This window comes from Delphinapterus leucas, chromosome 19 (assembly GCF_059928025.1).
Source record: "Delphinapterus leucas isolate spDelLeu-1000000601 "Yukka" chromosome 19, BTC_Dleu_Yukka2, whole genome shotgun sequence".
In the NCBI taxonomy this organism is placed as follows: Eukaryota; Metazoa; Chordata; class Mammalia; order Artiodactyla; family Monodontidae; genus Delphinapterus; species Delphinapterus leucas.
In genome coordinates this window covers 63,960,994-63,988,909 of record NC_143147.1, presented here as the reverse complement: position 1 = coordinate 63,988,909, position 27,916 = coordinate 63,960,994, and the positions used below count along the sequence as shown (strand labels likewise).

Genomic DNA, 27,916 nt, shown 5'->3' with positions numbered 1-27,916 from the left:
TTCCAGAGGGAGAGTTGCCAGGACCCTAGAATAAAGACAGCAAGTCCAGCGTCTGTATATACTCGATGGCTGTCCCTGTGTGAGTAGCTGTGTATAGACACACACAGTCACACACACGCACACACACACACACCACACATTATCCTCCTTATACGCACAGTCCAGGGTGGTGGCCCAGACTCCAGATTCTGGAGCCAAAATGCCCAAGTTCAAATTCTAACTTATCCACTTGCTAGCAGTAAAATTTGGTAAGTCACTGAACCTCTCTGTACCCAGATTCCTCCTCTGTAAAATGGGGACAATAATAAAGGCGTCCTCTTAGGGTTGTGGTGAGGATTAAATTAGTTACTGTAGGTAAAGCATTTAGGGAAGAGTACCTGTTACATAGTATATTTTTTCCTAGTACTGCTGTAACAAATTACCACAAATGTAATGGCTTCATTAACACAATACAAATTTATTCTCTTACAATTCTGGAGACCAGAAGTATGAAATCAGTTTCACTGGGCTAAAGTCAAGACGTCAGCCGGGCTGGTTCCTTCCGGGGGCTCTGGGGAGGATCCATTCCTGCCTTTTCAGCTCCTGGAGGCTGCGGCGTTCTGTGGATCCTGGCTGCATCCCTCCGACCTTTGCTCCCACCATCACACTGTCTTCTCCTCTGTAACCTTCTTGCCTCCCTCCTATAAGAACCCTTGATCTTATATTCAGGGCCCAGTTGGATAATCCAGAATCATCTCCCCATCCACAATCCTCAACTCTGTTACACCTGCACAGTCCCTTATGCCACAGAAGGTAACATTCACAGGTTCCGAGGGTCCAGGTGCCAATAAGTCTTAGGACCATTGTTCAGTCCAGCGCTCGTGATAAGCAATAAATAAAAGTGAATTACTATTATTATCGTTACCATTGTGATTGCCCCCTCAGCAGCTCCAGAGTGTATCCCCAGCCCCCTCCCAAGCTGTGTGGGAGAGAAAGGGATGTGGAAAGACCCCTGTCTAACTCCCAGAAGCTCCCTGAGACTAGGCCCCGAGCCCAAACCATAGCTGGCCACGATGCTGACTGTATCAGACGGAGGCCTCAGGACCTGGCTGGTCCCATGAGGGGACTGGGGGGCAGGCAGAGAGCAGATGAAGCAGGAACGTACTCAGAGGCCTCGAGTGGGTCTGAGAGGGGCACCTGGAGCGCAGGCTAAGGCTTCTTGATGGCGCTGTATTCCGTGGGTTCCTCATGGCTCCTGCTGGGAATGCGGGTGATGAGGTGCCCCATGTTGCTATAGGTTGGCTCTTGATCTGAGGTTTCCAAAGACAGAGCTGTACGGGCAATGTCTTCCTTGAGAAAGGAAACCTGCAATGAAGACGTCCTCGGGGTTAGAGAGGCCGGCAGGAGGCTGTGCCCATGGACGGAGGAGACCTTGGAGGAGCCTGGGGAGACAGACCCTCCAGGGCTTCTGGAGTCTTCTCCCAGGCCCCCCAGCTGCTCCCCCCTCCACTCTGCCAGGCACCTTTAGCTCCGGCCACGGCAGAAGATGCTCTCCCTCAATTCCATGCCAGGGCAGCACATTTGGCACGGAATCCCAGGTCCCTCAGCCTGTCTGGGTCTCCCCTGCCCAGCATGAGGACCGTGTCTGACCGGGCTCTGAGTCTCCCAATGCTAAGACCTGGTGTGGAGGCACTTCAAATGCCAAAAGCACGCAGGAGCTCTGCCAGCAAGTCTTTCAATGACTGCATCTTGGCCCAGCACCCACCCTCCAACGTGGGCGGGAGAAAGCCGGTCCTCAAAGGAAGGGCAACAGCGGGTCCGGTCTGAGCCCCGTAGCAGCCCCACCAGGCGCATACCATGGTGACATAATCCACTTCCTCCACGTTGGCCTGGGCGGGGGAAGAGGACCTCGTGGAAGCCATCTTCCGGGATGACCCAGAGTTTTCAGTCTGCTGCAGGCTCAGGTTTGTGTAGCAGATGTCGCCCTCCTCGGGCTGAAGCACCTAGGAGAGGAAACACGGGTTTCTCTTCCATGGAGGGACGCGTGGCTCTCGGCTCCCCTGGGACCCCCCTCTCCCAGCTCCCTCTGCAACCCCCATCTCCTCTTAGCCTCCCACACCTCCCCCTCCCAAGCCCTCCTCCCTTCTGGCTGATTCCAGCATACAACCGGGCCCCTTCCCCGGCCCTTGCAGCTGGGTCATGAGTATATGGACATTTGGGCACAGGGTTTGTCTGATACATTTGGACCTTGGTGCTCCTGGGAGATGGAAAATAAGGAAGTGAGGGAAAGGTGTCTGGTGTCTCTGCTCTGACCTCGGGGACTCTCTTACCTGCTCTGGGGATATCCCAGCAGCTAAAAGACAAAAGCAATAGAGTTAGAAAGCCCATCCAGAGGCTCACAGGCGCCCTCAGGTCTGGGAGAGAAAAGAGGTGAATTAGGCTTCGGGCTCAGAGAGAAGAGACCTGGTTCTAATTCTGATCCCTCAGATGAGAACTAAGGAGACCTCAGCCCATCCATTCCCCACATCACAGAACTGTGCAATCAGCTACTCAGGTGGCCCTGCCAATTATCAACTCCCCCGGGATTAGGCTCAACCTAAAACTTCTGCTGGGATCCTGCCTGTGACGCCACCATTTCTCCACCTGCAGGGGTCAACTCAAAGTCACACCTACTTTCTCCAGCTATCCAGGCTGTCGAATCCCTCCCTCCCTGGCTCCCAGGGCATTTGATTTATGTCTGTCTCATCACCCTTGTCCCACTGAATTCTGGTTGGTCTTCAGGTGGGATGCGGGCTGCTGGATGGCTGAGCCTGTCCCTCCCATGCCTTCTGGGTGTGGACTGTACCAGGCACAAGAGGGGCTCCATCAGTACAAGCTGTCCACGAGACGGGATGGCTCTAAGCCGCCCTCTGAGTGGAGTACCCGAGCTGGGTCATCACTGTCTGGACCAGCTCTCAGGTGCCCTCTGGTTCCTGTTTCTTTCTCTCCCTGCCCTCCCCCTGCCACCGTCACGCCCCCAGCTTCGGAGACAACAAAGAAACAAGAAGATTTTCCCTATGGTTTTTAGATACTGAGGGGGACAGAAAGTATTTTTAACTTAGGTCACGGACAATACATTGGGGGGAAAGTATGATGAACAGGAGTCAGGCTCCCGTCTCTCCAAACTACAAGATTCCCCAGGCTGTGGGGACAGAGCAGTGTTAAAGAGGGTCCCGTGAGCTCCCAGATCCCAGTGGGTTCTGAGAAAGGGAGGAGGTGCACTTAATGTGAGAACGTGGAAGTGGAGCCAGACAGGAAAAGTGTTTGGCCGAGGCCAGACCTCGTGATAGACAAGTGCAGACTCGTGAGCAGGGGCCCTTCCCTAAAGGGCAAATATACACAGAACAAGTAGGGTAGCCTGAGAAAGGGCTGAAGGGAAGAAGGGCAAACATAGGAGCGGCCACCAACATTCCTGAGAAAACACAGAGAACTGTGTATGAGTGTGAACAGGCACATGTGCGCGTTCGTGTGTGGGCTATGTTGTGTGTGCGTGCATGAACATGTGCTCGTGCATGTGTGTATACATCCATGCGTGTGCATGCGTGTGTGTGTGTGCCTGTGTGTGTTTCTCCATGCCCCCATGTCTATTCAGTACCTCCTTGACCACCACAGGAATTCTACTAAAGTGTCTGGGGACCCTAGGAAGGCTGCCCGCCTCAGGCCATTGCCATCTCTGCCACCAGGAACCAAACCAAGAAACAGACAGGGAGGCAGAGCAGAGAGGCAAGAGGAGCAAAGAGGGATGAGCAAGGTAGAATTGAGTCCAAAACCTCCTGGGTTCACCTCCAAGCCCCAGCCCCTCAAACTTCCAGTCGCTGTGGCCTTTGGGACGGCACCCCTTCCAGACTGTGCAGGTATTCCCTTGGGCTGATGGTTCCCGGATGACCATGCTGGCCATCAATCCCACACACTTCCACCCAGCCCAGCCCCAGCCCGGTGTCAGCCAAGTCCCCTCACCTTTCTTCTGTTGTTTCATCATTCTCCAAACCACAAGTGAGGCCACCATCAAGAGAAGAAGCAACACAGCAGAGATGAAGGGAAGGAGGATGCTGGTCTTCAGGAAGACACTGCTGGGAACAACAGAGGATGCCCCAGGCACCCAGGCTCACCTCCTGTCTTTGGCCTTATCCCACCCACCTGGGAGCAGGGACAGCCACAGGCCTTGAAACCTTTCAACCTCCAGGCCTGAGGTTTCCAGTCTGGGAACCCCTACTCCCGGGTGCCCTCAAAGATGGTTTTTTAAAAAAAGAGAGAGGAGGGTTCCACAAGGTGTCTCAGTGGGTCTAGAAGCCAAACAGAAATTGTATGGCAAAGGCTCTGAAAAGGCCTCCCTGCTTCTAAGCTTGCCCCTTGTACAGGCTGAACAGTGTCCCTCATCCAGTAATTCATATTCATTAGGAACTGGAGAAGGTGACCCATTGGGAAATAAGATCTTTGCAGAGGTCGTCAAGTTAAGGTGAGGTCATACTGGATTAGGATGGGCCTGAATCCAATGACTGGTGTCCTTATAAAAGGGAAATGGGGGCACACAGACACAGAGGGAAAAGGCCATGTGATGACAGAGGCTGAGATTGGAGTGATGCTGCCATAAGCCAAGGAGTGCTTGGCTTACTGGCAACCGCCAGAAGCTACGAGAGAGGCCCGGGACAGAGTCTACTTTTGAGCCCAAAGAAGGAGCCAACCCTGCCGACACCTTGATTTCAATTCTGGCCTCCTGAGCTGTGAGAGTAAGTGAGAGGAGGCCCCAGCATCCTTGAGCTTGAGGGTCCGGAGACAAGCTCTGGCTGGGACCTGGGACTACAAAAGTCCCCCCTTTGGAAGAGTTTGGGCCAAGTGGGCCACATGTAACAGCAGCATCAGAGCTGGCTTACCCGCTGTTGGAGCCGGGGCTGGTCACAGCCAGGGAGTCACTGGTCTGTTCCAAGCTGACTGGCACTGTGAACGTGTTGATAGAAGAGGTGGCAGGAGTGGTGGCCGGCACTGCGGTTGGTGCTTGGCGTACAGACCAGGTTACACATTGCTCTGCCTGTTCACCCACCCGCAGCCTTAAACATGGCTCTGAGCCGGGAGTGGGGTGGGGGGGTGGGGATCATGGGCTACCTGAGGAGTCTGGAGCAGGGCCAAGGGAGAGGGCCTATAGCCTGGACTGCTCATATCTCCCTGGCCGCTAGGAGACTCAGAGCCTCAGAGGCAGGTGGAGCTGGCACAGGTCCGGGGAGGACATCAAGCAGAACTTGGAAGGTTGGGGGGGCCAGGCTTGCCTCAGGACAAGGGCAGCTGGAGTTCAGCTGGAATTCAAACACTCCGGCTGCTTATGACAGGGCCTCGGCCAGTGGCCAGTGCCTCTCACCTTATTTATCCACAAGGACATGAACAACAGAATGGGGGCTCTCAGGTGGCTGACATACCCCAAATCTGTGACTTCAAACATGAGGACCAGCCCTGAGCAAAATCCTGAGGTTCAGGAAGAGCCTTTACTTGGGGCAAGTTATAAAGCTTTCACAATGGGGATAGTTACATCTCAGGAACGTTGTCAGGATTGAACGAAATGAGGCTGTGCTTTGCAAGTATAACAAGCCTCACACGTTCCTGGTGTGGTGGAGGCTCCGTTGACTGTGCGCCCACCCCCGTTGCCACAGGTGCCCAATGAGCCGGTGTCACCTGTCCGAGGGTCAGCAGAAGCAGAGCCCAACAGATAAACTCGATCAGACCAAGGCACTGAGACCCCTGAGCCGACACGCTCAGAGTGTTTGCATTCTGAAAGGATTTAGGAAGAGAACATCCTTAATCCCAAATGTGTAAATGGCAAATGATGGGATTTCAGGCACCTGGGAATGCAGCCCTTTGATTGTGGAGGCCTTTCCAGACCCCAGGAATTAACCACAGCAGCCCCACTGTGCTGGGTCTTTCCCCCTGAGATGGGATATGGACCAGGGAGTGGGAGCTGCAGCTCTGAAGACCCAGCCCCAAATTCCAGAAAGAATAGGAACACCTGGGCAATGGGGGTCCCAGGAAAACATTAGCAGAAATTAGGGTCTCCGGGTGAGACCATCACCTTGATCTCCATGGGCAATAGACTCGGGCACTGGGAAAAATAATGTGTCGAGAAAGGCTTGTCCCATCCTGGAGGAGGCCCTGGGGGCCATGAGAGCCTCTAAGGGAAGCCTTGCCCCACCCAATCCCAGGTGGTCAGTGTGGGTTCCATGAGACCTCAGGACTCCCCCACCCTCTGTGACAGTTCACTCTGAGTGACAAGTCACTAAAGAGAGACCCCAGGGACCAGGACAGAGCAGGCCCTGAAGAGACACATCTACACATACACATACGCTTACCTGGGTCAATGGTCACTTTAACTTGGACCCCAAGGTCAGTTCCAAATCTCTCAATCCCACACCAGTAAGTGTCTGCATCGTTTAGCCTGAGCTTCTCCATGGTCACGGCGATGGTGCGGTTTTTCCTGTTGTCCCTGATGGACACGCGGTCCTTCTTCACCTCCTTCTCTGGTTCAGTGGTTTTAACGACGAACTCGCAGCTGCTCCAAGCAGCTCCTCGGCACCACCACTTCACATGCTTCTCCCACCCAGGGCTGTATCGACACTGCACAGTCAACGAGCCCCTCTCTAGGCTGCTCACTGCTTTGGGGCCGGTGATGGAAGATGAGCCTGGAAAACACGAATCCGTGTACCTGTCACCTCCCATCCTGAGGGCAGGGCCACAACCTCCTGCATTGTGGATCGTTCCAATAAACCCAAGGTCCTCATGAGTTAAGTAGCCGTCAAGAAAGGAATATACCTTACACATAAAGACCTCTTGTTCTTCAAAATTCTACCAGATCAAAGCCACCAGGAAAATCCCATAAAAGCACAACTACAGACCTTAAAGAAACAAAAACGTTGACACAGAGCAATAATAACTTCCTGTAGTTCACCCCCTCTCCCCTTCTCTGTGGCCAGTAAGTCTTTCTATTTCCAGCAATGTCCTTTTGCAACCATCTCTGTGTTATGCTGGTCTGATGGGGAAGAAAGACCAGAGGACCCATTTCCACAGAAGATGACTTTGTACTGAGGACCTCAGGAGGTTCAGCTGAAACACCCGCATCACCTAGCCCTGGAGAAACTTCCTAACGGTTCTAATTGTTTCGAGCGGTTCTACTGTAAACCACCCTGGAAGGAACGCCTTTGAAATCGACCAAAACAGTGATGCAAATCAGTCTCCCCATGCTATGGAATCTGTAACGCCCAGATCCCTTTTCTCCCCATTGAATTGCTTTGGTTCCTTTGTCAAAAAGCGAATCTGTGGGCTTCCCTGGTGGTGCAGTGGTTGAGAGTCCGCCTGCTGATGCAGGGGACAAGGGTTCGTGCCCCGGTCCGGGAAGATCCCACATGCCGTGGAGCGGCTGGGGCCGTGAGCCATGGCCGCTTAGCCTGTGTGTCCGGAGCCTGTGCTCCGCAATGGGAGAGGCCACAACAGTGAGAGGTCTGCGTACCGCAAAAAAAAGAAAAGCAAATATGTGAGTTCTTTATGGATTTTCCATTCTGTTCCATTGATCCATTTGTCTGTCCTTTTGCCAATCCACACTGTCTTGAATACTATAGCTTTGCAGTAAGGCAGGTATCAGAGTAAAGCAGCATTTCCCGATATAAATGTTCTTACTCTTTCTTTCATTTTCTCGCCTTTGAAAGATTCAAGATACAGAGAAATGTATCTTTATTATAAGAAAAACAACACTTCAAGCATGATGAAGAATGGCATCAGTGTCAGACCCTGGGAGGTAGTGAGGACCAGGGCAATCTGGAGAGCAAACGCCCCCCGCAGAGGCGTGACCCCTCCCACTCAGCCCACTGTCCTCATGCAAGAAGCAAGCAGTGTAATTTAAGATCTTTTCATTTTTCTGGAGGAGTCCAAATTCTGGGTTTGGGGTGGAACCTCTCAATTTTAAAACTCTGGCTTATTTAGAAACAACAGCAATCCAGCCCGGGCCACCCAAACCCGTCTGCCGGCAGAGCCTGCTGTCCGGGCTCAACTCAGATCCATACTCATAAGGGAGGCTCTTTCTGTCATTTTCCTTGTGTGTCTTTGTCAGCGTTGGTAGTAGAGATATGCTACTTTCACACAATTGATCTGGCAGATTTCCATTATTTTGTGCTCTGAGATCAGAACATAAATAGAGCAAAGGAATTTTGGTTTCTTTCGGATCTTAAAAAATTGGCTAGAAAACTATCTGGCAAATTCTTCATTGGGGCAAATTCTTTGATTACTTAAATTTTTTTCTCCATAAATATTGACCTATTTAAGCTTTCTTATTATTCTTTAATAAATTCTGTTCTTTTGTTTTGTTTTTCCCCAAAAGATATCTATTTTACAGTGTATTAGCATAAAGTTCTGCAAATATAAAGTATCCTTTAATAATTAAATTTTTCATACCTATTATAATGACACATTTTGATGACATGTGCTGTTTTATTTTATTGATTACATGTGTCACAAGATTTCCTCCTTCATGTTTTTCCTCCCCCTCTTACTCTTTCTTTTTTCCTGTGCTAAACCATTTTGAGATTTAGTTGGTAAATGTTACTGTTTTTAGTTTTAAGTTATTAATTTCTCATAGATATAATTTTATTTCCTTGAGATTACCACGTATCTTTTTCTAATTTGCTAAGTTTAAAGCTGGGATAATTTTCTTCCTTTCTAAAGTTAAATAAAGCATGTTGAAAACTAAGAATTTACTTCTGTCCACTTTTAAAGTTAAGATATAATTTGCATATCATAAATTTTACACTTTGAAAATGTATACTTCCATGGGTTTTAGGATATTCACAAAGTTGTACAACCATGAACTCTATCCAATTCCAGAATGTTTTCATCACCCCAGAAAGAAGCCCTGTACCCATTAGTAGTGACTCCTCACCTACCCCTTCCCTGAAGCCTCTGGAGACCACTAATCTTTCTGTCTCTATGGACTTGCCTTTCTGGACATTTCATATAAATGGAAGCATACAATATATGATCTTTTTTGTCTGACTTCTTTTACTTAGCATAATCTTTTTAAGATTCATCCATGTTATAACATGTATCAATGTTTCATTCCTTTTTCTGGCTGAACATTATTCCATGGTGTGGATCTGCCACATTTTGTATATCCATTCATCACTTCATGACATTTGGGTTGTTTCCACTTTATACATAATTTTGGAACACTGTAAAAGTGCTTTTCTTATAAAACAAAGCATGAATCTATCCTCTGACCTAGCAATTTCACTTCTAGATATTTATCTAAGAGAAGTTAAAAACAAATGTCCACAAAAAAGAATTTTTATCACAGCTTTATTTATAATACCAACATATTAGAAGTAACTCAATGGAGTGGGAGGTTGGGGTGAGCAGATGTGAGCTTTTATATAGAGGATGGAGAGACAGCACGGTCCTACTGTACCGCACAGGGAACTATAGTCAATATCCCATGATAAACCCTAATGGAAAAGAATATATTTTAAAGGAACGTATATATATGTATAACTGAGTCACTTTGCTGTATAGCAGTAATTAACACAACACTGTAAATCAACTATACTTGAAAGAAAGAGAGAAAGAAAGAAAGAAAGAAAAAGAAACTCAAATGTTCACCAACAGGGGAACAGGTAAACAATTAGTAGCATATTCATAGTAAGAGCATAGTACAGACTAATAAGAAGGAGTGAATTAGTGATACAAAAAACAACATGGATGAATCTCAAAAACACACTGTGTGAAAGATCAAAAGAGAATAAACTTCATGATCCCCATTATGCAAAGTTCTACATTAGGCAAAATAACCTTCGGTGATAGAAATTACAACAGTGATTCATGGGTGGGGGAAAGATTGGGAGGGACACTAAAGAACTCCAGGTGATGGAAATGTTCTGTATCTTGATAGGTGATACAAGTTACAGGAATTTGTCAAAACTCAGAATTATACACTTAAGATCTATACATTTCACTATATGTAAATTATACCTTAATTTAAAAGACTCTTATGGGATGCATCTGGAGTTATGCTTAAGGACATTTTATAACGTTAAATGCATCTATTAGAAAAGTAAAAAGGACTTAAATTTAATAAACATATATTTCAGAAGTTAAACGAAAAACAGAAGGAGGAGTAGGAGGAAAGAAGAAAGTAGAAGAAAGGAAATAATGAAGTTAATAAAAATTAATGAAGTGGAAAAAATCATATAATAAGGAAATCAAAAAAGCCTAGAGTTGGTTAAAAATAAATAAATAAATAACCCTAATTAGATATTCATTACAGAAAGAGAGAGGTCTAAATAATGAATATCAGGAATGAAAATGGGGACATCAGTACATATCCTACACACATTAAAAGGATAATAAGGACTTCCCTGGTGGCACAGTGGTTAAGAATCCGCCTGCCAATGCAGGGGACACAGTATCGATCCCTGGTCCGCGAAGATCCTACGTGCCGCGGAGCATGCGCCACAACTGCTGAGCCTGCGCGCCTCGAGCCTGTGCTCTGCAACAAGAGAAGCCACCGCAATGAGAAGCCCGCGCACCGCAACGAAGAGTAGCCCCCGCTCGCCACAACTAGAGAAAACCCGCGCGCAGCAACGAAGACCCAATGCAGCCAAAAAACAAAAAAGCTAACAAGAGGATAAGGCAATAATAGGATAGGATAATAAAAGGATATCTAGATAAGATTATGGCAATAAATTTGAAATTTTTTGGAATAAACAGATGCCTAGCAAAAATAATACAATGTGCTAAAACAACACAAAAAGAAATAGAAATCTGAATAATCTTACAACTATTTAAATAAATTAAATCCATTATTAAAAACCTCTCCAAAAGAAAACTCGAGACTTATAATAGCTTCAATGGAGATATCTATTTACTAAACATTGAAGGAAGAAGTCATGTCTACCTTACACAAAAGAATTCTGAAACAAAGGAAAGGAGGATGCAATCCCAAATCCATTTAATGAGACTGGCATAATCTTGATGCCAAACCCTGACAAGGGCAGTGCAAGAAAGAAATATTATAAGCAAATATCACTCATGAATATAAGTGCAAAGGTCTGAAATGAAAACTCAGCAAGCTGAATCCAGGGCATCTTTTTAAGATGTTATAACATGTGTCAGTATTTCATTCCTTTTTATGGCTGATCACTATTCCATGGATCTGCCACATTTTGCATACCCATTCATCAGTTCACAACATTTGTTTTTCCCACTTTACACTAAGATCCCACATGCCGCGAGGTCAACACCCATTCATGATTTTCTAAACATTCTTAGCAAATTAAGAGTAGAACATGCTTTATCTGATAAAGATTATCTATTAAAAGCCTCAGGGCTTCCCTGGTGGCGCAGTGGTTGAGAGTCCACCTGCCAATGCAGGGGACACGGGTTCGTGCCCCGGTCTGGGAGGATCCCACATGCCACGGAGCGGCTGGGCCCGTGAGCCATGGCCGCTGAGCCTGCGCGTCTGGAGCCTGTGCTCCGCAAATGGGAGAGGCCACAACAGTGAGAGGCCCGCGTACCGCAAAAAAAAAAAAAAAAGCCTCAGCAAATACCACAATTAATGTGAGACATTGGCATGTACTTTATAATAATGTGTTAACCTGGACATTGATTCTGTATCCACTTTTCTGTACATGTGCTGTTTTCTGAAATTCTGACCAACATAGTGAGACATGGAAAAATATAAAATATATAATTATTGGGGGGAAATAATAACATTTATAGAAAATTTTTAAATCTTAAGTTTAAAAGGATTTTCATTTATAATGGAATTCAATAGAGTGGCTAAAGCCACAATAAATATATTAAAATCAATGGCTTTCCTATAAACCAGTAACAAGTAGTTGGAAAATAAAATAGAAAAGTGCTCATTTACAGTAGTAATAAAGGTGTATTAAATACCAAGGAATAACTTTAACAGAAACAACCAGGACTTATAGGAAAAAAACCAAACACAATGAAGTTTTCTTGACAGACATAAAGGTTTAAATATAAGAGAAGAGCTCTGTTATGATCCCGAATGAAAATGCTGTATACTGTAAAGATTTTCCTCCTTCCCAAATACATTTATAGATTTAACTCAAAACCCCCAGAACATTTTTAGAGCATGTACATTTTTCTTCAGATAATCTCCATCTATACACATGTGTGTATATATATGAATATGTATGGCTATGTAATAAATATTATATTTAATATGTGCTAGAGATTATTTGAATAAATGAAGAGACAAGAATTTTTAACATATTAAAGATGAGCAGTAAGGAGGGACTTGCCTGCCAGGTATCAAAATAGTACCAGGCCAGGGGCTTCTTTTGTGGTGCAGTGGTTAAGAATCCGCCTGTCAATGCAGGGGACAAGGGTTCGATCCCTGATCCAGGAAGATCCCACATGCCGTGGAGCAGCTAAGCCCATGTGCCACAACTACTGAGCCTGCGCTCTAGAGCCCACAACCCACAACTACTGAGCCCGCATGCCACAACTACTGAAGCTCTCGAGCCTAGAGCCCGTGCTCCACAGCAAGAGAAGCCACCACAATAAGAAGCCTGCACGCCACAACGAAGAGTAGCCCCTGCTCTCCACAACTAAAGAAAAGCCCATGTGCAGCAACAAAGACCCAACGCAGCCAAAAATAAATAAATATTTTTAAAATAAATGAAAAAAATAAAATAGTACCAAGCCATAATAAAGAAACCAGTTTGTGAATATAACAAGACTGTATACACATATCAATAGGACACAGTCAATAGCCTAAAAACAGACCTAGTCTATTTAAGAATTTCACATATACCATAAAAGACTAAAACGATAAACAGAGAAGGGAATGGTTAAGGCATAACCCTATCCTGTCACCTCTCAGTGTGCTCCATTTAGGTAAATATAGAGAGATTAAGGAGGTCAGCATAAAATAGCAAAGCATTTTTTAAACTGAAAGAAAACAGAAGTGAATCTCTATAAAATTCCTGGATGACAGGGAGATCTTTTGAAACTTGAAATCAATGGACGACAGGAAACAAGAAAGAGTTAGTAGTGAATTTGACTGCATGCAAATATAGCACTTGGACATACCAATAAAAAAAGACTGAAAAGGCAAAGAACAGACTGAGAGAAATATTTAGAACAAACAACATAGAAAAGGATTAATAGAGTTTCTCTCGATTAAGAGTGTATAGAAGAAAAACATTAATACCCCATTTGGAAAACTGATGGGAGGTAAGAGGCAAGTCACAAAGAGGAAATTCAGCGGCTAATAAAACTCAAATGTTTCATTTAAATAATCTAGCAAATAAGAAATGTGGAAGACAACACCTTTTTTCACATAACAAACCAATCAAGTTTTGATGACTCACTTTTTTGCTGACGGGGGCCAGGTGGTCCAGGCACTGTGAGAATATGCTGGAAGGAATGTAGCTGGTTCAGCCATACAGAAAGCCATATGGCAGTCATATGTATCAAACACAGTCATGCCCTTTGCTCCAGTAATGCTACATCTAGGATTTGGTTCTCGGGAAATAATCAAAGAGGCTAACAAAAAGGGTGTGCACAAAGATTCATCACATAATTAGCAAAAATAAAGGAAACAAAGTTAACTTCCACCAATTAGGGAAATAAGTATATAATGAAATATAATGCAAACACTGCTACTTATGCTTAGAAATATTTTTAATTATGTGGAAAATTCTCATATGAAGTGAAAATAAGGGTGTTAAAAAACCGTATGCAGTATAACACCAATGAACTTTTAAAATATGCATAGAAAACAAAGCTTAAACATAAATAAACCAAAATCTTAACAACTGGTCACCTCGGGCATTAAGACAGACATGAGGGTTTTTTTTGTTTTTGTTTTGATTTTTATTTATTTATTTTTGGCTGTGTTGGGTCTTCGTTTCTGTGCGAGGGCTTTCTCTAGTTGCAGCGAGTGGGGGCCACTCTTCATCGCGGTGCGCGGGCCTCTCACTGTCGCGGCCTCTCTTGTGGAGCACAGGCTCCAGACGCGCAGGCTCAGTAGTTGTGGCTCACGGGCCTAGCTGCTCCGCGGCATGTGGGATCTTCCCAGACCAGGGCTCGAACCCATGTCCCCTTCATTGGCAGGCAGATTCTCAACCACTGCGCCACCAGGGAAGCCCCAGACATAAGGTTTTTTTATTTTTCCTAATTCTTCATTTTTTTCCTGTACTTTCCCAAGTGTCAACAATGAGCATTTACTACTTTCAAAATCATAGGAAAAACAAATGCCTGGACAGGGCTGTTTAATAGTGTGGTAGGCAGAGCAATGGCCCCCAAGGATGTCTGTGTCCTAACCCCCAGAATCTGTGAATACGTTCACCCTTACATGGCAAAAAGGGACTTTGCAGATGTCATTAAATTAGGGATCTTGAGATGGAGAGATTATCCTGGATTATCCCGGTGGCCCAATATAATCAGAAAGGTCCTTAACCGAGGGAGGCGGGAGGGTCTGAGTCAGGGAAGGAGTGATGACAATGGAGCGGGGGCTGAAGTGATGTGGGACCACACGCCAAGGAAAGCAGGCAGCCTCTGGACTTCCCTGGCGGTCCAGTGGTTAAGACTCCGCACTTCCACTTCAGGGGCCGCAGGTTTGACCCCTGGCGGTCGGGGAAGTTCCGCACGCCACAGGGTGTGGCAGGCAGCCTCTGGAAAGCCTCTGGAAGTCGAGGAATCAAATTTTCCTCCTAGAGCCACCAGAAGGAACGCTGCCCTGTTGACTCGTTTTAGACCTCTTATCTCTAGACTGTAACATTATAAATTTGTGCTGTTCTAAGCCACTAAGTTTGTGGTGATTTGTCCCAGCAACCCTAGGATTCTAACGCGGATGGCCATTCCATCTTTAGTTGTCATTTAGTAACAGATCTGACCCTTGAACTCGACTGAGCATTTAGTATCAGCTCTGACCCTTGGACCATCTGCTCCACTCACTTCTCGGACCCCTCTTCCAGGTCCCCACTCCCCATCAACCTGTGCTGTGGGAACCCTCCTGGCACAGAGGCAGCCTGGAGCTCCAAGAAGCAGCATCCTCCCTGGGCATGGTTACTCACAGCCTAGATGATCAGGAATAATCCTAGATCAGGTGGAAGCTGAGCCCCAGGGGGAGGTGAGTGGCTCACGGTCAGTGAGTGACAGTTGAGACTGGACCCCATCTCCGGCTCAGCGGGGGACAATCAGCTAATTTCCACTCTGGGTCAGCACGTCTGGGGTCTTGTCCACCTCTGCCACCACTTACGGTGAGGCTTAAGTTGGACAAGACAGCTAATTTTTCTCTGAAAAAAAATAGCATCATTAAGACTCTTTTCTCATAGAAAATGAATGCTATAAAGCCCGGTGGGAACTTTCTGGGGTATTTTCTTGTGTACTTTTAAAACAATGAACCCTTGCGAAGAGGGAAGTAGTGCTGGTTAAATGTGTTACTTGCAATCGGAAGTTCTATGGGAAAGGCTGGTGACAGGTGGCACCGAGGTTCCCACTTGAGACTGGCTTCCTGTTAGTGCACAGCTGAGCCTGTCCCACTTCAGACAGATATTCCCGCTCTGCCTCAATCACTCCTAAACCACATACACACGCGTGTGCGTGCACACACACACACACACAACTCTCACATCTGCTCACCATCAAGTTCCCCTGTTCCCAGACGTCAGGGAAAAAAAGCAATCCTTTACGTGCATTCCCTGCTTTGCTTGTCAATTTGTCCCCTATCTTCTCTGTTTCTACACCGAAACTCAAGGCTGAGCATCCACAAGCCACCCGCAGCCACCGGCAGGAGGAGAGACACACATCTCTCTCCTCCCCAGAGACCTTTTCCCCAAAGAGATAATAGTATCCTCCCAATCGGCCCCAGCAGGCTGTTGTGAAGTGTGTAAGGAAGCCACAAGGCCTTTCTGTTCCTCAAACGTACCACGGCCAAGCTCATTTCCACATCAGAGCCTTGCTGTGCCCGGTGCCTGAAAAGGCGTCCCTGATCTGAAGTGCCCGTTCCTTCTCATCTCCCAGGTCTCAGCTCAGAAAGCGCCTCCTCAGAGGGCTCCTTCTAAGCCCACCCTATCGAAAGCACAGCCACCACCCCCTGAGTCAGGGCATCTGGCTCAGCTCTGTTCACAGCACGTGTCACTGCTTGGAAGCATCATTTTCATTTCTATGCCTGATGGAATGAATGATCCAATCAGACCACGTAAAAGAGTCACGGGTCACAAAGGGATGTCCGGTTGTCATGCCCTCTGGAGACTCAGGTCCAAACGCAACCACAGAAACTTTTCTCAGGAGAGCACGACGCTCCTAATTCTTCTCTCTGCTCCTTATTATCTTCTCATGGAGATATAATTCACATACCATGTAATTCACCCTTTTAAAGTGGTTTTGTAAGATATTCACAAAGCTGTGCAAACATCATCACTAATTCCAGAACACTGTCATCACCTCAAAAGAGAAACCCCGTACTCACTAGGCGTCCCTTCCCCTTACTCCCTCCCCCAGTCCCTGGCAACCACTGATCTACTTTCGGTCTCTATGAATTTACATATTCTAGACTTTTCATATGAGCGGAATCATACAAAGTACAGCCTTTTGTGTCTGGATTCTTTCACTGAGCTTAATCCAGGTTGTAGCAAGTGTCAGTACCTCATTCCTTTTCATGACGAGTAGTATACCATGGTAAGAGTATACCACGTTTTATTTATCCATCCATCAGTTGATGTGCATTTAGATTGTTTCCACTTTTTAGCTATTATGGACTATGTTGCCCTGAACATTTGCATACCAGTTTTTTGTGTTCTTTTTTTTTTTTGCGGTACGCGGGCCTCTCACTGTTGCGGCCTCTCCCGTTGCGGAGCACAGGCTCCGGACGCGCAGGCTCAGCGGCATGGCTCACGGGCCCAGCCGCTCCGCGGCATGTGGGATCTTCCCGGACCGGAGCACGAACCCGCATCCCCTGCAGCGGCAGGTGGACTCTCAACCACTGCGCCACCAGGGAAGCCCCCCCTTGACTTTTAATCAAAATGGTATCCATGGGACTTCCCTGTCGGTCCAGTGGTTAAGACTCCAAGCTTCCAATGCAGGGGGTGTGGGTTCGATCCCTGGTCGGGGAACTAAGATCCCACATGCCACACGGCGTGGCCAAAAAAAAAATGGTATCCATCAACCTCAAGTTGGCTTCAACCCTGTGTCTCTGCTCACGTCCCTGTCCCCTTTTCCTCTTCATTCTACCAAGCTAACCTCCTCTCGACCTTTCCATTCTACTATTTCCTTCCCCGAAAGCCTAGAACTGCCTCTCCCTCTCCATCTGGCAAACTCCCGCTTCCCTTCCTTCCAGGCCCCCTTCACCCTCACCCCTTCCCCAGAGCCCTCCCTTGCTCATAAAGCTTTCTGGAAGGTGACAGTGCAGGAGCAAATATTCGCCAGTTCTCCTGAGCAACCAGGGTGCCTCTGCTTTTCTGTGACCAGTGGGAGCCATCCGTCTGTCCATTTTGAATGACCAGCCCCTGGGTGGTCAGGAGTTATGCCTGGTTCTAGGTTCATCATGAAGACCATGCTCCATATTTCTGCATCGGCCGTTGTGGGCACCACAACACAAGGGTGAGGGATTGAGTGGATGAAACACACAGGCTCACGACGGGGAGGAACTACTTAGAAAGCGGGTTCATTTCTCAGCAGGACACCTTGCTGGGCTCCCTCCTCCCTCTGCCAGCCACTTCCTCCTGCCCCATAGGCTTTTCCCGAGAGAACAGACCCAGGCCCAGCTCACCTGCGAGCCGGCGGAGGAGATAGAACAGCAGCAGCAGGTGCATTTTCTCCTCACACGGGTCCTCCTTGGTGGCGTGTGTCAGCGAGAACCAACTGCAGTCTGCTTCATCTTCCAGCCCTTCTGCGCTCACTTATTCTCACTCTTGTACTTCCTCTTTCAGGCCCTTCCCACTGGCGAACGAGACTCAAAGAGGAAGGAGGTGGAATAGGTGAAATTTCAAGGCAGTTGGCAATTCAAGAAGTGATCATAAATAAGCTTTTGAGAAATACCTCCCTGTCCGGAGCCATGATGGGTTCTCTAAAAGGAGAACTTTGCTCCTTCTTGGCCTTGAAGTTTGCAGACCCACCAGTTCTGAGCAGCTCTTACTCAGTCCTTCTCCGTTGGTGGGAAGACCGGGATGGGGGAAAACCAGCCCCACTGGAGAAGTCGTGGGGAGCTAAGGCTGATGCACACAAGGTCCCAAATGTGGAATTTCAAGTGTAGCCAAATTCTCGGGAGCCTGGAAGGTCAGGAGTTCCACTGTATCACGGGGGGCTTGAGCCAAAGTCAGAGAAGAGATTGTAGATTCCAATCTAGACCAGAGATTGGAATGAGGGGGTGAGAGGGTAACAAAACCCAGACTACCTACTAAAAGAAAGGGGCTCAAAGAGTAGGGACATGGGTATTCCCTGGGGGTCCAGTGGTTACGGCTCTGCACTTCTTCCACTGCAGTGGGCACGGGTTCGATCCCTGGTCAGAGAACTAAAAAACAGAGTAGGGACAAGTGAGCAGGGAACTACTGGTCCAATGGGCAAGAGGGGCCTCTGTCCTGAGAACATACCAGGAACTCTTGTTGCTGTGCCCCAGTTTACAGCGTGAGAATCCATGGATATCGATTCCAGCCTGAATCCTCCAGAAACTTGTCAGTTATACCTTCCTGAAGAAACCAGCTCATTGTTCATGGCTAGTACCCGCTAGCTCCTCTCAGCCCCTGACACACACCTTGTGATAGATATCTGTTGCAGTGGGAAGAAAGGATGCACCAGCTTCGCCTGTCTGACTCCCTTTCTTTTTTGACAATTTTGTGCCCATCTCCCACCCCTCTCCCCCATCAGAATCCCAGCAGGACCTGGGGTTAAGCACAGAAATTAGGAAAGGATTGGACGTTTCTCATATTTTGTTCCTAGAGCCACTTTTGCTGTGTGTCACACATACCTTGTGACATCTTGAGGAGCGAGTGAATCCCAAGGAGAGATATAAGCCCTCACAGGCTCATCAGGAGTGAGTAGGCATCAGGAGGGTTATCTGCACTGAAAAACACAGCAGCTAATAAGCCAGGATGTGGCCAGAACTGGCCTCTCACTTTACATACCTCCAGACCGTAAAATAAGGTCAACAATACAGGGTGAGAGCTCGGTCAGCCCTTGGTCCCCGCTGCTCAGCAAAGCCATCCTTGGCCTGTGGCACTGAACAGCTATGCCAAGAGACATTGGGCCCCAGCAAACAGGAACACCATTTGGCTTGCAGGGGAAATGACCAAGGAATTAAGCAATTTGGAGCACCCTGAAAAATAAGGGACAGATGCTTTGAGGGATGTGGGGTAATCTTTCCTTTCTTGAGAGCAGGCAGTAGGAGTAAACAGCCTCTGAACTACCCCAAAACTCTGCCTGTGGCCTGACCCTCTGCTCCTGGGCCCTTCTGGATCAAGAAGAGAAATTCTCCTTTGAATCAAGAAAAGAGAATTCTTGGGCTTCCCTGGTGGCACAGTGGTTGAGTCCGCCCGCCGATTCAGAGGACACGGGTTCGTGCCCTGGTCCAGGAAGATCCCACATGCCGCGGAGCGGCTGGGCCCGTGAGCCATGGCCGCTGAGCCTGCGCGTCCGGAGCCTGTGCTCCGCAACGGGAGAGGCCACAGCGGTGAGACGCCTGTGTACCAAAAAAAATAAATAAATAAAAGAGAATTCTCTGAGCATCTCTAAGTGATAGCAAGTCTGTTCCTCTAAACAAATGCCTCTGGGCACTAGGGGAGCGTCAGGCTTTTCTGGGGGCCCTGTGTCCTCAAAGACCCATTTGAGGCCCTCATCCCGGCTTGGCCATTGACGTCTACATGAGCAGTAACCTTCAGTGGCCTCCAATGTCCCCATCTGCGAAGGAAGGAATTGGATGGGTCGTCTGAGATTCCCCTGCCCCGAGGCACCTGTGGGTGTGTGCGTGAATATGTGTATGTGTGCACACATGCGCGTGCATGTATGAACACATGTGGTGTGTTCCTGTTTGTATGTGGGCCCATGTGTGGGAGCTGTGTTACAAGTGTGTAATGCATTGTGCGTGCTAGTGCTGTGTGTGCACATATGTAGTGTGTGTGTTTTGTGTGTGTGTTGATGCAAGCATCAGGTTCTCCTGGTGACAAGGAGCAGGTAGCTTGCTCAAGCTACTTCTCTAGGTCATACTGGACTTACAAACTACAATCATTTCCGAACCCAATCTGTTCTCAGGGGGAGGAGCTCCTGTATCGAAAGGGCCGGTTTTGTTGAGTCTCTCCCACTCTGGAATAGAAGGCCCACGAGATGTCTGTTCCAAGACCCACTGGAGAATTACAAAACCAAAGTCTAAACCAGGTGGAACTGAAGAAAACCAAGGAACTAAGCCTCTCCATGGAGGAAAAACAAGAAACAGCCAGACTTCACCGGGACCAGAGCAGATGGGTGTCCAGAATCCAGGCACCCCCGGGTTGAAAGAGCCTCACTCTGGGCTCTGCCACCAGTACGGCAGTGGCTCTGCTGTGCTCCCCTTCTCAGCTCTTCTCACTGGGGTGGCTAGATTCTCGCTTCTTTGTGACAGTGAGGAAGAGGTCCATTTGCCACGAATCGATGGTGTCAGCACCCCTCACTTGACCAGACCCCTATATCAAATTTTGTGTTCATAATTTGGGGATCCTTTTTTTCTTCAAAAGGGCCCCCAACATTGTATAAGCTTCAGGCCTGTGATAGATGGTCCCACCCTGGATACCTACCCTTTGACTCCCTAGCCCTTCTCACAAAGAGGCAGAGTCTCTCCCCCCTCCACTCGAGTCTGGACCAGACTTAGGATCTACTTTGCCCAAGAAAACGCAGCGAAAGTGATGCTGGGACTCCCCTGGTGGTGCAGTGTTAAGAATCCACCTGCCAATGCAGGGGACACGGGTTCGATCCCTGGTCCGTGAAGATCCCACATGCCGCAGAGCAACTAAGCCCGTGTGCCGCAACTACTGAGCCACACTCCAGAGCCCACGAGCCACAACTACTGAAGCCCACGCACCTAGAGCCCGTGCTCTGCAACAAGAGAAGCCACTGCGATGAGAAGCCCGCACAGCACAATGAAGAGTAGCCCCCGCTGGCTGCAACTAGAGAAAGCCCGTGTGCAGCAATGAAGACCCAATGCAGCCAAAAATAAGAAAGAAGGAAAGAAAGAAAGAAAGAAAGAAAGAAAGAAAGAAAGAAAGAAAGAAAGAAAGAAAGAAAGAAAGAAAGAAAGAGAGAGAGAGAGAGAGGGAGGGAGGGAGGGAGGGAGGGAGGGAGGGAGGGAGGGAGGGAGGAAGGAAGAAAGGAAGAAAGGAAGAAAGAAAGAAAGAAAGAAGTGATGCTGCACCATTTCCAAACCCCAGCCTGCGGAGGCCTCCTGCACTTTCTCCTATTCTCATGCTCTTCTGCTTCTGCCACGAGAACACGCCAGGCTAACCAGTGGCTGGATTGAGAGACAGGTGGAACGGAGCGAGGCGGCCCTAGCCAACAGCCAGCTGACCCCCAGACGCGCAAGGGAGCCCACCTGAGGCCAGAAGGACCACCCAGATTAAACTGCCAATTCACAAACTTATTGCATGCCACTGAGTTTGGGACAGTCCATTGCAGCATTATTGTAGCAATCAAAAACTAAAAGAAGACCCCACAAAATCCAGACCCGCCCTGACAGCAGCTCTCTCCATCCTCCACTCCATGGTTTTATCTGCCCGAAGGTTTCTGTTCACTCCAATCCTCTCTGCCCTTCTGACTTTTCCTCGCAGCTCCTCAAGGATGGCCTGTGCTGGCCCTTCTGTCTCAGGACTCTCACCCTCACCTCTTCCCCAATGTGGTTCAGATCAGAACAGCCTTTGGACCACTAGAGTCATCCGTGGCTTGTGATTCAATAAATTGGTCTAAATTACGAAAGCAATACATGTTCATTTCAGGAAAGTAAATTGTGAAATAGAGATAAGGTCAAAAGAAAAGGATTTAATTGCTTCACTTTTAAGAGATAATCACTTGTAACATTAAGGTTTATACTTCACCCATCTTTTTTATCTCTTCCTGCAGAAATGCAACGTTATTCCAGAAATTAGGTAGAGTCACTAATGTATGACTTCACGTCACTCACTGCTCAACAGATTTCCACTGCAAACAACACTATCTCCTTTGGGGAAAGATGTCCTATAAAACAAATATCATCAAGGAGGATGGTTTTAGGGAATTCCCTGGTGGTCCAGTGGTTAGGACTCGGTGCTTTCACTGCTGTGGGCCGGGGTTCAATCCCTGGTCAGGGAACTAAGATCCCGCAAGAAGCGTGGCACGGCCAAAAAAAAAAGAAGGATGGTTTTAAAGCTTTGGAGAGTAGAACCAGTTCACATTTCTTTTTGGTGGAAATGCCTCCAGCGACTACATGACCACAAATTCCTCTTCGTCCCGTTGGACTTGCAAACTACAGTCTTTTCAGAACATAACTTGTTCACAGGTGAAGGAGCTCCTGTATTGAAAGCACCAGGCTCGTTGGGTCTCTCCCACTCTGGATTAGAAGATCTGTGAGGGCTGTATCCCCAGTGGCTAAAACCACATTTGACACTTAGTAGATTCTCAATAAAGTAATTGGTGGAAAATGAATAAACGAATGAACCATTTTTACTGCATTGTCATTCTTCCCCTAGCCATGTAACCTCTGCTAAGAAACTCTGTCTAGCACCTAGGAACCAGTCATAAACCATAATTGTTCTCAGCAACTGTCCCCAACCCCTTTCGGTTCACCTTGGACCCAACCTCACTCCATCTTTTCTACCCACTATGTGCTACGCTCCATGTTTCATATCGTTACCGTATTGAACCCTCACTACAAATCTAGGGGAAAGGTGATGTGATTCCTATTTTTCAGGTAAAGAAATTAAGGCTCAGAGAGCAAGTACCTTGTCCAAGGTCACACGGCTAATAACTGGCAAACCCAGGATTCAGCCCCAGGTCTGGCTCGTATAAGCATGCCATCCTGCTTCCTGCTGGAGAGGTTGAGAAAGAAGCCAGCTGCCCTTTGATCCTGTTCAGTGCTGACAATGAAGAGGAAGGTCAGCATCAAAGAGTTAATAAGACAGAGCATTCTTGAGCTGCTTGTCTTCAGGGTATCCACTCCAACGCTGTTTTTTTTTTTAATTTTATTGAAGTATAGTTGATTTACAGTGTTGTGTTTATTTCTGCTGTACAGCAAAGTGATTCAGTTATTCATATACATATTCTTTTCCATTATGGTTTATCACAGGGCTGAATATAGTTCCCTCTGCTATTCAGTAGGACCTTGTTTTTTGTCCATCCTATATATAATAGTTTGCGTCTACTAATCGCAAACTCTCAGTCTTTCCCTGCCCCCCACACTTGGGCACCACAAGTCTGTTCTCTATGTCTGTGAGTCTGTTTCTGTTTTGTAGGTATGTTCTTTTGTGTCATGTTTTAGATTCCACTTATAAGTGTTATCATATGGTATTTTTCTTTTTCTTTTTTTTTTTTTTTTTTTTTTTTGCGGTACGTGGGCCTCTCACTGTTGTGGCCTCTCCCGTTGCGGAGCAACAGGCTCCGGACGCGCAGGCTCGGCGGCCATGGCTCACGGGCACAGCCGCTCCGCGGCATGTGGGATCTTCCCGGACCGGGGCACGAACGCGTGTCCCCTGCATCGGCAGGCGGACTCTCAACCACTGTGCCACCAGGGAAGCCCGGTATTTTTCTTTTTCTGACTCACTTCGCTTAGCGTGATAATCTCTAAGTCCATCCATGTTGCTTCAAATGGCATTATTTCATTCTTTTTAATGGTTGAGTAATATTCCATTCTGTATATGTACCACATCTTCTTTATCCATTCATGTGTCAATGGACACTTATGTTGTTACCATGTCTTGGCTATTGTAAATAGTGCTGCTATGAACATAGGGGTGCATGGATCTTTTTGAATTATAGTTTTGTCTGAGTAAAGACAAAAAAACCTTCTCCAAAAGTGAAAGAATGTGTTATCATGAACTGGAAACTGATTTAACAAAGCAACTGACTGATAACACCGGCGTTGAACATTTTCCAGGTCTAATGCCCCTCTAGTCTGCAGTCTATGGAATGAGAAACTGAGTCTCAACCAAGCTCTTGTCCAGGAATTCAGGCAGAGGCAAAACTTCTTTTTGAGAAAAACGTAGGTCTCCAGAGAGTGAGTTTACCCCCTACTAGGATCAGAAGATGGAAGGGTTCTTTGATTTTCAGAACAGAGTGTCTGTCATCTCTGCTGCCTGTTCCTCGGGTATCCAAGGTGTGCAACGCCTGCTGAAATTGATGAAACGGGATAGCTGCTATTCAGGTTCCCTTTGCCCAAAGAGCCTGATCCATTTTAGTGTGCTAGATTTGTTTGCAAAAATAAAATCAAGTATTTTTAAGCAAAAGTTAGGCTAAACATTGGCATTCTTCTTGGCTTTTACCAGAGTTGTCCTAGCTCACCATGCTTCCCCAACACAGACACAGACTTTTTCAGATTACAAAAGTAATGTGTGGGACTTCCCTGGTGGTCCAGTGGTTAAGACTCCATGTTTCCACTACAGGGGGCATGGGTTCGATCCTTGGTCAGGGAACTAAGATCCCGCATGCTGTGTGAGGCGTGGGCAAAATTAATTAATTAATTAATTAATTAATTTTTTAAAAAAGCTTATGCAAAACCAGCATATACACCTAAGTGAGGTACACATAGGTCATCATACAAGCAGACCTCTCTGCCCCTTCTTCTTTTTTTTTTTTTTTTTTTTTTTTTTTGCAGTACGCGGGCCTCTCACTGCCGGGGCCTCTCCCGTCGCGGAGCACAGGCTCTGCACGTGCAGGCCCAGCGGCCATGGCTCACGGGCCCAGCCGCTCCGCGGCATGTGGGATCCTCCTGGACCGGGGCACGAACCCGTGTCCCCTGCATCGGCAGGCAGACTCTCAACCACTGCGCCACCAGGGAAGCCCCGCCCCTTCTTCTTTGGCTTAATAATATAATTTTCCCCAAACAGCACATATAGATCTTCCTCATTCTTTTATCATTCCCAATATTGCATTGCATGTACATTCTAGAGTTTATTTCACCTATACCAACTGCTTAATTATTTGCTCCTACAAATGCTACAATGAGCAGCCTTGTACACATATCCTGGTGTACTTTTGCAAGCAAAGCCATAGAATTGCTGAATCAAAGGAATTTGCTTTTGTAACTCTGCTATTGTCAACTGCTCTCCAAAATGCCCCAATGTAGACTCCCACCAATGATGTATGTGTGAGTACCTGCTTCCCCAAGTCTCAGCCAGTATTGACCATTATCAAAGTTTTATCGAACCTTTGTATATTATTTTGTATCCGTCAGGGTTCTCCAGAAAAACAGAACCAGTAGGAAATATATCTATAAAGAGAGATTTCATTCAAGGAGTTGGCTTACACAACCGTGGGAGTTGGCAAGTCCAAAATCTGTAGGGATGGCCAGCAGATTGGAAATCCTCAGGCAGGAGCCAATACTACAATCTTGAGGCATAATTTTTTCTTTCTCAGGGAAATCTCAGCTTTGCTCTTAAGGTCTTTCAATTAACTGGATAAGGCAAATGCAGATTATTGAAGACTTACAAGTCAACTCATTGTAGATGTTAATCACATCGAAAATATGCCTTCACAGCAATCTCTAGATTAGTGTTTAATTGAATAACTGGGATTATAGCCTGGCCACGTTGACACATAAAACTAACCATATATACACACACATAAAATATATCTATTCATAACCTTTGTTCATTTTTCTATTGAGACTTTCTTTTGAGAGCTCTTTATATTACTTGGTGTTTTAACCCTTTGTCTGTCATACGTCTTGCCAATATTTTCCCTCTGTCTTTTTTTTTTTTTCTGTTTGTAACTGCATTTTTTTTAACATCTTTTTTTAACATCTTTATTGGGCTATAATTGCTTTACAATGGTGTGTTAGTTTCTGCTTTATAACAAAGTGAATCAGCTCTAGAGCCTGCGAGCCACAACTACTGAGCCCTCGAGCCACAACTACTGAAGACCGTGTGCCTAGAGCCCACGCTTCGCAACAAGAGAAGCCACCGCAATGAGAAACCCACGCACTGCAATGAAGAGTAGCCCCAGCTTGCCGCAACTAGAGAAAGCTCTCACGTAGCAATGAAGACCCAACATAGTCAAAAATAAATTAATTAATTTTTTAAAATGGGCATTTGTAATTTTGCAGAAGATGCAAAGCTTTTCCTATAGTTTTTGTATCGACCCTTGCTAAAAGCCAGGGACTAACATTAAATCACATTTCCATAGAGGCCTCTCAACGGGAGCTGGGCTAATGCTGTCTAAATACATTGCTTTCCTGTGACTTCGTGATTCAGGGGAACATTTAGAAAGCAAGATGAATGCGGTGGCTACCATGGCTCTTACAGTGGCTCTGAGCGACCTTTTTTTTTTTTTCTTTTTCTTTTTTAACATTGGTGTGTTAGTTTCTGCTTTATAACCAAGTGAATCAGCTATACATATACATATATCCCCATATCTCCTCCCTCTTGCGTCTCCCTCCCACCCTCCCTATCCCACCCCAGCGACCTTTTAAATAAGACAGAAAATTTAGATGCCATAAAGAAAAAGATCAATAGATCTGATTGTATAGAAAAAAATACTCCGGTCTACAGAAGATACCAGCAACAAAATCAAAAGACAGAGGGGGACATATATACACTACCAAATGTAGAATAGATAGCTAGTGGGAAGCAGCCGCATAGCACAGGGAGATCAGCTCAGTGCTTTGTGACTCAGTAGTTGTGGCACACAGGCTTAGCTGCTCCGCGGCATGTGGGATCTTCCTGGGCCAGGGATCGAATCCGTGTCCCCTGCATTGGCAGGCGGATTCTCAACCACTGTGCCACCAAGGAAGCCCTACAAATGCCCATTTTGTCATTCAGGACCTCTTGTATAAGAATCTACATAAGAGATTCCTCTCAGCAGCTCATGCCAAGAGAAAATACTCATTGATTGACAGGACTCAAGTACCACACACCCCTTCTGGTTTCCCATTTTGTCTTGACTGCCAAGAAACCCAGAATCAAATGTAATTCTCAAATGCAGGAAAAACCCAGCCTCACTCTGGGGCAGAAATTCCTCGGGCAGCATCATTAACTGCCCTCTTTTATAGTGGGTTTTGTTGTAAATCACCTCAAATCCCTTTTGGATGTGGATGAGGCACAAATACAGACATAAACAAAATGACTTAAGAAGAGAGAACAGGGTTCAAGATGGCAGAGTAGAAGGACGTGTGCTCACTCCCTCTTCGAGAGCACAGGAATCACAACTAACTGCTGAACAATCATTGACAGGAAGACACTAGAACTCACCACAAAAGATACCCACATCCAAAGACAAAGGAGAAGCTGCACTGAGACAGCAGGAGGGGCGCAATCACAATAAAATCAAATCCCATAACTGCTGGGTGGGTGACTCACAAACTGGAGAACACTTATACCACAGAAGTCCACCCACTGGAGTGAAGGTTCTGAGCCTCACGTCAGGCTTCCCAACCTGGGGGTCCGGCAATGGGAGGAGGTATTCCTAGAGAATCAGACTTTGAAGGCTAGCAGGATTTGATTGCAGGACTTTGACAGGACTGGGGAAAACAGAGACTCCACTCTTGGAGGGCACACACAAAGTAGTGTGCACATCGGGACCCAGGGGAAGGAGCAGTGACCCCATAGGAGATTGAACCATACCTACCTGCTAGTGTTGGAGGGTCTCCTGCAGAAGCAGGGGGTGGCTGTGGCTCATGTGGGGACAAGGACACTGGCAGAAGTTCTGGGAAGTGCTCCTTGGTGTGAGCCCTCCCAGAGTCCGCCATTAACCC

General features: G+C 46.9%; 1 protein-coding gene across 6 annotated transcripts; it reads right to left on the bottom strand.

Annotated features, from left to right (window-relative positions):
* Positions 1-437: 437 nt before the first annotated feature.
* LOC111182864 (CMRF35-like molecule 1) lies at positions 438-27,916 on the bottom strand. 6 transcript variants are annotated; one of them, XM_022589703.2, is made up of 10 exons: positions 27,790-27,915; positions 18,983-19,077; positions 17,789-18,360; positions 6,351-6,680; positions 4,890-5,010; positions 3,976-4,088; positions 2,310-2,332; positions 1,836-1,982; positions 1,145-1,344; positions 438-680 (listed from the first exon to the last, which is right to left on the bottom strand). In XM_022589703.2, the coding sequence occupies exons 3-9, from the start codon at positions 17,829-17,831 to the stop codon at positions 1,189-1,191; spliced, it is 933 nt and encodes a 310-aa protein (XP_022445411.1). In that variant the 5' UTR covers positions 17,832-18,360; positions 18,983-19,077; positions 27,790-27,915; the 3' UTR covers positions 438-680; positions 1,145-1,188. The 6 variants fall into 6 exon arrangements, with proteins under 6 accessions (XP_022445411.1, XP_022445410.1, XP_022445413.1 ...); XM_022589702.3 differs by having other exon boundaries at positions 438-1,344; positions 17,789-17,971; positions 18,058-18,360; positions 27,790-27,914; XM_022589705.3 differs by having other exon boundaries at positions 438-1,344; positions 4,890-4,953; positions 27,790-27,916.